Below are 10134 nucleotides of genomic sequence, written 5' to 3'. Positions count from 1 at the left end.
AAAAAATGTTAATGACTTAAAAAATGTTAATGACCCTTAAACGAGGTAAATTGTTTGGTACTATTATTCATTAGGAGTATAAAATTATTGAACTTTGTTGACTAAGGGACACCTCCAAAATTTAAGTTGCTTCTTTTAAGATTGGCTATACAATCAATTTAAGAGAGAGATATAGAAGAAATTGAATTTAAAGAGATATTAATAACTTTGCATTTCGAAAGCTAGAAATATGAACTTCAAAAAGAAAATATGTATGAATTTTGTTCAAAAAGTTTAAGGTTTCTTGTTAAAGTTTTGATTTAAACAATTAATTGCATTTAGCTGCCCTTAATGGCTCTATTAAATAATGCAATCGACCTTTCCGGTATAATGGAAGACTTTCCTATATAATCATGCAATAATTTAATTACCACTGAATGATGTGGTGCAGCAGATGGGGCTGCTACTCTCTTAATCAAAGATCTCGGGTTTAAGCCCTGAGTATGGAGAAATCCTCGGTAGGGAGCGCTTCCCCCCGAATAAAACCCTACGCGGCACGAATCCGGATATAATCGTACTCTAATGCAGATACCGAACACCGGGTGGGAAACCAAAAAAATAAAATAATTTAAGTACAACATGGATTTTTTGTGAACAACAACAACAATAACATACCTAGTATAATCTTGTCATTACTGAATTTAAAAAAGAATGAAAGGGTTGGAATTAATTAGCAGCAGAAAGAAAATGGAGTTTGTTTAGCTTATCTCTAACTTGTTTAGAATTGAGTCGTACTTTATTGATTGACTGATTGAACTTGATCAGCCAAGAAAAATCATATTAAGTCAACTAATTAACTTTATTTGCTGAAATAATCATGTAATCATAGTTGTGAGTTAGTTGAGTAGCTTAGACCATTTTATTCATTTTTAATGAAGTGGGTGAACTAATTCAATCTACATCAGAAAGTGCTCTAGTGAGTCATCGTAAAGTAACTTTACTTTTTCTCTTCTGTTAAAAAGAGAAGAAACAATATATATCGTGTGCACTTAGACTAATTAAAAATTCCTTTATCATGGAATAAAAGCAGAAAAATACCTTTCCGTGTAAGATATAGTATGATAATTCAGTGACGGAAGTGGAAAAATCAGTAACGCGCATATCCACATGTATAAACAAAGAGAAAACAAAACTATCTACAGTAGCCTCTACAAAAATAATTTACATCCTTTGTACAAAGACAGAGATGGTACATAAAGATTTAGTCATGAAAAGGAATTGCGAGACCTTATTCAACCGAAGTTGAGGTCCAACTAATTCGAATTCATGTCACATAATATTAATGCCTATTAAAAGAGGAAAATATGTTTCTAAATATTACTAGTAATCTTTTATTTCCCGTACTTGAACCTGAAACGTTTAATAAAAGTACAGTAATCTCACTCATCCCATCACAATAGCACTTGATGGTATTGTTTAGCTAATAATAGGAGAAAGAATATTCATCTCCTACTTGTGATGTGGTTATTGACCTTGTATACTTCTTAGAAGGAGATGAAGAAGTTTTTGACAAATCACCTGACCTTCTCCTTAGCATCAGCTTCATACCATCAGCTACACGAACTGCAGGATTATTAGACTTATATTTTCTACAAAACGACATGTGAGCTTTTACAGCTTCTTCCATCTCAAGAAATTGTTGCTTTTTTCCTCTGTTAACTTCATCTCTAACAGCTTCTGAGCACAAACCACATAGCCATTTGCCCTCGAAATTTCCCTTCACTTCACTTATGTAGTCTACTGTGCATTCTTCTTTCAACCCGCAACAGTCGCACTTTGCCAATTCTATTTCCATGACTTATTCTTGGATGAGTTTTGATCACTTTTTGGCTTTGTTTCTTATTTAGGATTTATTGGTAGTTTTACATGGAAACTAAGTGTTTTTATTTTTTTTTCTTGAGAGAAGAAAGGGATTGTGTGAAAAGAGAAGGAGATCGAGAGGAGTTATATAGTGAGGAAAAGTGCCATGATTTCCTCCATGTTCCAAGGGACATACGGCAGTGGAAAATGAGACAATTTGGTCTTTGGAGGGTCCCCTGAGTTGTGGCCCTTTCTTGCACGTTAAAAATGAACAGCAAATATTGCCTTATCATTTTCTTACATTTACTTTCGGTTGACAAAGTGTTTTCATTTTTATCTTTATTTTTAAATTGGGTTATTGTGACTTTTCAAAATCAGATAGTTGAAATGGAGAAGTGTCATCAAAGTGTTATGCAATAGATCAAAGGATATTTGTAAATGAAGGTAAAATATCATATCAAAGTGAATATTGAGAGCCGATGTCAAATGAATCTACAAGATGACTGTCACATATATGAAATGTCAGGATGTACAGTCATATAAGATTAGAGACAAGATTAGAAATGATGATCACACTCCTGAGAAGGTTCAAGTAGCACATATCGAGGATAAAATGAGAGAAGATTGTTCCTACATTGACCACCAGATGTACCAATTCGTAGATGTGAACCATGGTGAGCGAAGGTGTTAAAAAGGGATGAACTCGACAAAAAATTACTTGAAAGAAAGTTATATCAAATGTCCTAAAAATTTCTAGGGATTTATGTAGACTTAAGCAAAAAATAAAACACAATAGAAGAAAAATATTATATAGAAAATATATGTTACTAGTTGATAATATATTCTATTCACGTTAGCACTTTTACTTTACGTCCTATACTTTTGGAAAAATTGTTTAGCCTTCCACATATACAACATCACATTAATTTTAATAAAATATAAGGAAATCCTAGTACTTTTATGCTGTTGTTGTCATTATTATTATTATATTATGTTATAAAATAAAACTAAACTTCAAATTAAAGGGCAAAAGGTACAGAGACAGGGAGGGAACAGTGGTGCTATTACTGTTGATTCTACTAATCTTTTTTTTGTTACATTTACATATCAACATCGACGCAATTTATAATGCCTCAATACTTGAGGTGGAGAGTTTCCCACAGTAAGTGGGCCATGGCATCCACCAAGTTTACTTTGTGACGAAGTAAACTTGTTGCCCAAGTCCAAATAAATAAAATGGACAAACATTCATATTTTATTATTATTATTATTATATACTTGCTTGATTATGAATTTAAATAGAATAGCATAATTAGTGAAAATTTATATAGCTAACCTTAATTTACAAGGAGTTGTTGAGCTTCTATGACTTGATCTTTAATTAATTTAGCTATATATCCTGATTTTGATCAGTAGTCATTTCTGCACATTTAATCACGGGATAACAACATGACATAACAAATATATAGTGGGTATTGACATTTAGTAGTTATAGTTTAACTTAATTACTTCTCATAGCAAATATTTGTGTATTAGTGACATTTACTAACTATATATATATATATATTCAAATGGATAATTTAGCAAATATATCAGAAGACTGTAATCACGACTTCGAAAGAAATAAAGATTTAGATTGGTATCAGAGAGAGAAGATTTTTGGAACCTTAGACTTAAAGGGGGGGAGTAAATTTTTCAATAAGTTCTTTCAATAAGAAAAGTTCAAAGGACAATGCAGAAAATTAAAGTTGTTTTTAAATAATTTTTTAACAATCCTACTCGGTACTTCCTCACTCCTATATTTCTTCTTATCATGTAGTTATAATTAATTTTCTGTCTATCTCCCAAATTGTTAATTTTTTTAACAGTAAAATGAACAGTAAAACGTGAACAGTAAAAAGTGAACAGTGATATGAACAGTGTTTTTTTTTTTTTTTTTTAACTTAATCTGGACTTCTGTCCAGTCATGAATCTTGTTATACTTTTCATCTCTTCCTCTTAACCTTTGTTCTTAATAACAGTCTTCTTTAACCACACCCCGGTAACCACGCCAACATCGTCCTTTATCATTTGGACATTAAAACGGCCCGCTTTGAAACCTAGGAATTTACGGAGTTAATCCATCGAGGTTATTAAGAAGTTAAGAGAATAACCATATACTAAGAATAACAAATTCATGATGAAAAAAATAATTACTTAAACATAATAATCACAAAATAATTTACATAATAGGGAGATTAGTACAGAAAACATAGTAAATAGACTTACATGGTTTGCAGAAAGAGAGAGGTTTCCCTTTCGGGGAACCCCAAAAAACTACTTCACACTAGGGGATAGTTATTAAAAACTTAATACTATTTTACAATAGGACTTTATATTTCACGGGTTTTTTTGGGGGGCAAGGGATTGGATCATTTGATGAAAGAGAAAGGGAATATGAAAGTTTTTTTTTAGAGAGAGGTGGTTGGTGCTCTTGTTGGTGATGTCTTTGCTTCTCCACAAATGCTGCTATTTATAGGTGTCTTGGCGGACTTCAACTCCGGATTTCAAAATGTTGAAGAATCTTTTGAGTTCGTAGGGTGCTCTTTAGGCCCCATCGTCACGTGAACTTTTTCAAAAGAAAACTTTATCTACTTGTCCACTGTTGATTTGTCCATTTATCTTGTGGCTGCTTTATTAAAGTTACTTTTAATAAAGCTCTCTTTTTCTGCAGATGTCTTCTAGCCGTTGCTTTTGTTCAATGAATCTTTCAGTCTTTTATCTTATCATGACTATTTCCTTCACTACCTTTGTCTGATTATTTTGCTTTTCACACATACACACACACACACACACATATATATATATTATTATTTTTTGTGTCTAAATTATGTAGTGCAATTGAATCAAAACTCATTCCCGAATCATAGTCGTTTGGGTCTTGTGAATCTTGAAATGCACTATTCTGAAAATTCACCATATCTCTTTCTTCTGAACTATGGACTGGTGACATCCTTGGACTTGGAGATAATTCTGGACTAGGGTTCTTGATTATATGCTTGTCTTGTTACGCTTTTGTTTGGAAAAATCTTTCCAAAGTCTCTTTAACTACACTTTCTATGTTGTCATTTTTTTTCTTTTTTGCAAGTATGCTTTTCTTGGTAGAAGTAGCTCCTTGCGTCAGTGTCTTTGGTAGTCTTCTTCTTGTCTGGAGAGATGAACATCCCTCATCTTCACTTTTTGGCAAAGTGACAGCCAAACGGATTTGATGAATCTTTACCGGCTACCGTTTGAACCGGACTAGCTGTATCTTTATCCGATACAGTGGATCTATTTGCATTCATTGGGGAATGCACACCCGTCTCATCCATTTTTGTCTGAGATGGAGAACTCTGGGATTGTACTATATATATATATATACACACACAAAAAATAGAATACCCATCACACTATTCACTTTCAACCCAACCCTCCCATCTCTCTCCCCCCTCTTCTCCCCACTGCTCCGCCGCCGGCCACCACCGACCGCCGGAGCTCCGGCGAAATGTCGTGCCCCTTCACCACTGTCACTGCCTCTCTCTCTCTCTCTCTCTCTAACGTCTAGTTCGTCTTCCTCTCCATTTTTCTCCGGCAAGTGACGGCGGTGTTGTTGTTGTTATTGTTGGTGACGGCAGTGGTTTGGTGACGGATGTGGTGTGTTGTTGTTTTGGTGACGACGGTTAGGTGTGTTGTTGTGTGGTGTGGCGGTGTTGTGTTGTTGGTGACCGGAGGCGTTGTTGCTGTTGGTGACAGGCGGTGTGGTGTGGCCGAGCCTAGAAACTCGTCGAATTTTTCAGATCTGATCGAAATTTTTTAGATCTGAAGGTGACGGTGATGATGACGGAGAAAAGAAGGTGAAGGAGAAGGTGTACACAAATCTGTTCGAAATTTTTGATCGGAAGTTTTTTTCCAGATCTGTGTATACATATTGTTCGGAAGTTCTTTTTTCAAATCTGTGTATACATACACTGTATACAATATTTTTTTGCGTTTTTCGAAGAAATCTTTTTGTATACAAATGAATAGAGTGAATTTACGCCTGTATACAAATGAATACAATCAATTTTATTTTTGTCTTCAATATTTGAGTGTATTCGTTATTTTTTTGGTGTACATATGTTGTATACAGTGTTTTTCGCCCGTTTTTGTTAATTTTTGGTATAGCTATGTTGTATACGCCTGTATTTGTTGTATACGTACCCAAAAATATGGTGTTTGTTAATTTTTGGTGTATATATGTTTTTATGTATTCATTTTTACTCGCTGTATTTATGAATACGGCAAGCCAATTTATGAATACAGAGAGTCATTTTCATGAATACAATGAAAAAACAGGAAAAAAAAAATTGTTGTATTCATGAATACAGCGAAATAAAAAACGAATACAGTGAAAAAAACGTATACAACCGTTTGGCAGCTGGATAGTTGCTACTAAATGTGAATATTGAAACATTTGCTATGTGGCTTGAGTTAAGCCCAGAACTTTATCATTTATGTAGTTTCCCCTTTAATCACGCTAGCGTTAGATCAACATCACAACCGCTCTCAACCAATTTTTCTTGCCTCGTGTTATTCCAGAGATCAATAATCGTGCATGGTGTATACATGCATTATGCATTTAATATTTTAATCTCCCTAGTGACAAGTACAGTAGGAGAAACAATATAAATGCATGGTGACGCCAAATCAACATTATCTGCAAAGCTTTTCTTTTCTTTCACTCTTTATATTTTAGTGCATTACTAATATCTTCCTGTGAAATACTACCTTTCGCATACAACAATGTACATATCATCAAAAGTATCATAAGACAATGGTATATTACGACGTAATCAAGGCCTACTTCTCACTCTTAATGATATCGATATTCTTATTAAATTATACTCATCAATTTGGGTTTGAACAGGCGTACCTTTGTTCATAAAGAGATTGTACAATCTCCTTTTAGGTAGAGATAGTTTAATTGTCAGCGATTTTCTAGAATACAAATCTTTCATCTTCGTTTATGTCTGTAATGCAGAAGTTTCTAACATAATCTCACTAAGAACTTACTCGCACCTAAAGTTTACATTAAGTTACATTGTAAGTATATTCTTTTTTCAATTTTGAGCAATGAGTTCAAATGCCTTGAAGATGTAAAATAATGGTAAATTATGTGTCTTGGCAATTCTGAGACAATTATTGTTTTTCACTGGTTTGATTGTGCATGAAAAATTAGGAAGAAGTTTCTAGCTTGAAGAGAGATGTCGATAATGATTTAGATGTTTAACTGATTTTGCTATTAGGGGAGATCCCTTCTTTCCCTGTCCTTATTTAAATCCAAACTGCTCTACGATTTGTTTCAACAATCATAATATACATCGAATGTGTACATTTTTTTAATATTGTCAATGCAATTTAATGGATTAGCAGATTATTACTATATTTTTTAAATTGACATGTCAAGTTTGATACGGTAACTGTCTGTAATTGCAACTCAACTTAACTTCATACAGTTAAAATTATTTGAGTTGTTATGTACTCTCTCCGTCCATATTAGTTGTCCTGTTTTGCTTTTCGAGAGTCAAGTTGACTAATCTTTAAACCTAAATTGAATTAGATCAATCCAATATTTTAATATTACTAGTTTCTCGGCAAGTGCTTTGCATGTGTATCCTGCGTTATTTTGTATGAGCTTTTGAATAATTCCATAAGATTTTTAACATGTTTTTGAACAAAAAGTAACCTCCAAAAAACTTGCGTTTTAATTAAGTACCCTTTTTCTTTTCCTTTCTATCTTTGTTTGATTTATTCTTTCGAATTTCTTAATAGTCGGACACACTAAAATCACTATTATACTTTTGTCACCATAAATTTTATTTAGTCAAATCAAATGTCTATATTAAAATTGAGAGTAGTAGAGGATGTAGCATATATTCAACCGGGTTAACTGATCCCCATTTCTTCAACAAATTGTAGATATGTTACTAAAATGTAAAATAAATTGATAATTTGAACCAATAATTTCAAAACTGTAATGGGTTCATGGTACGAACTGGAAAATTCAATCTGAATGTAAATCCCGAATCCACCTCTTCGTAATAGTGCATCCATCCTCTTGAAATTCTGGATCTAGCCCTTCTGCCAACCTTTCAAAATTCATTGAGTAAAGTTCTCAAATGTTCACTCTGCTTAGCGAAATTATGTAATAAATCTTATTTTGTATCAATAAAATCACTCTCTTATACATTATCTTCTACAAAACAACTCCCACCGGATAAGTCACCTTTTTCACTGAAAAATCTGATTTATTTGAGATGTTTTCTTACAGTTTCATCAAGAAGTGCAAAGATTTAATTTTAATTTGTAATACTAATCTTTTTGCGTTCTAATTAAATCAAGAGGAGTTTCAGAGAGATAGTTTCTTAATAAGGTTTTCTCCATGCGTGTATCAAAGAAAACTTCATGCCAGAGAGAATAACTACCGTAAATAGGACATATCATGTTCTCCAACTTCACCTCTTTAGTCATCCTAGTATGGGTTAATTGTACCTGTCGGCTCTCGTTGCAAGCTTTCTCGCTTCAAAGGCCGGCACTAATTAAAATGAAGGCCTAACACTTCAACTATTCAAATAATATATTATGGTAGACTATGAATGTTGTTTTAATTTAGGTGTTGTTGGTGAATTACTTGCCATTAACTTGGATCTCATGTGAATTTAAGTGCAAAGTCACTTGTTTTTAAATCTTCTAATATATAGAATGTTAGATAAATTATTATGATATGCTAATTTGTTTAAGTTAAAAAACCTCTAATTATTATAAAGTAACCTGGTATTGGGTCATACTGAGTGGGTCCTAGCTTGGTATTGGGTTAGAAATTTTTTTACGTCATGGGGCCGAACGTCCAAGTCAGATTTCCAATGAGAGTTTTTTTTTTTTTTTAGAGACAAGTTAAGTGATATAATTGATATAAAAATGAGTTAAGACAAGTAATTTTACTGCACAATTTTACCAAGCTGAGTTACCATTTGAGAAATCTACTCAAAAATTTTGCATCTTCTTTTCTGATTTTTATAAGTGTTTCCAAGTCATATTTTTCCCGATGACTTCTTTGCCTTCGTTTATGCATAGATGTCATAAAATAATCTATAAAGCCTAATAAAAATTATAAAAATCAAACATGAAACCCTATGAAATTTTAGTAAATTGTCCTAACACCTTGTAGATTCTTTTTTGGTAAATTGTCTGAAAAATGCAAATGAGATTAGGTATTGGATTATATCCACTAATTCGCTTTCGCTCGCCGTTTCTTGTTTATGATTTAGAAAGTGAAAGACAAAATTAATGAAAAGTCATTTCTGGTATACTTAAAAACTACACATAACTACTCGCAACACTACAACACACTTATCGAAAACATTAAATTAATGTACATAAATCATGAGTGATGGAAATTGGGGAAAGGGAGTGCACCTTGTTCCTTGGCAATGCAGTGAATAAGCAGCGTGTGAAAGGGCAACATAACCACAATTCGTCAATTCTGTCATTTAGAATGTAGCGTGAACACCTGATGTGGGCTAGTTCCACTTAAAAATCCGAATGGTTGTGATTGTTTGGTTGGGACTGTTCCGTAGGATCAGTTTTTTGAAAAGAAAAAAAAAAGGATAGTTAGTTAAGTTATTCAGAAGGATATTTACATAATTTAACTTTCAAGTTACGGAGTTCATGCTTTTAATATAATATAGGTATAGATAATTTAGCTATTAAAAAACTATACGAAAAGTACTATAAATTACAATTCTTCTCATATTAATATGGTGAAAAAACATATCTCAAAATATTGATCAAAAAATATATATAATTTGACTTTTAAAAAAGAAATAGAGAAATAATATGGGACGGAGGGAGTATATAATATTAAAATCGTTATTCACGAGGAAGAAGCAAACAGATCAATACGGATGGACAAGGATTACGACATATCTGTTCTCTTATCCTTTTGAGCTGGTCCAAGGATGTTGGATTGAGTAGACTGGTTCCTGAAATAATTAAGAGTCGGCTGAGTTTATATGATGAATATCCGACAAATCAACAGGGAGCTTTATTCTGGCATAAAAGCACCCTTTGTCCGTTTAAGTAGTGTGATTGAATAACCTAAGACTTTGTGTCTTAATAGCCATTCTTCCAGGCTCCACGTGAACCTAAAAATTTGAAGCCAATTGTCCCGAGTTTGTTGTCTTTGTGTAATGTGTTTATAGGTCATGCGTGCAATCAGAAATCAGATGAAGTATACAT

The 10134-nt window shown here is 33.0% G+C and overlaps 1 protein-coding gene across 1 annotated transcript; it reads right to left on the bottom strand.

Annotated features, from left to right (window-relative positions):
- Nucleotides 1–1126: 1126 nt before the first annotated feature.
- On the bottom strand, nucleotides 1127–2142 carry LOC132054454 (uncharacterized). The gene has a single exon (XM_059446458.1). The coding sequence runs from the start codon at nucleotides 1832–1834 to the stop codon at nucleotides 1460–1462; it is 375 nt and encodes a 124-aa protein (XP_059302441.1). The 5' UTR covers nucleotides 1835–2142; the 3' UTR covers nucleotides 1127–1459.
- Between the last annotated feature and the right edge of the window lie 7992 nt (nucleotides 2143–10134).

This window comes from Lycium ferocissimum, chromosome 4 (genome assembly GCF_029784015.1).
Source record: "Lycium ferocissimum isolate CSIRO_LF1 chromosome 4, AGI_CSIRO_Lferr_CH_V1, whole genome shotgun sequence".
Lineage (NCBI taxonomy): Eukaryota > Viridiplantae > Streptophyta > Magnoliopsida > Solanales > Solanaceae > Lycium > Lycium ferocissimum.
Note: the sequence above shows the minus strand (reverse complement) of the source record. Positions and strands in the feature narration are given on the sequence as shown.

What these genes read in the sequence shown, in the direction of transcription:
- LOC132054454 (XM_059446458.1), bottom strand. Translation starts at nt 1,834, where the DNA reads ATGGAAATAGAATTGGCAAAGTGCGACTGTTGCGGGTTGAAAGAAGAA.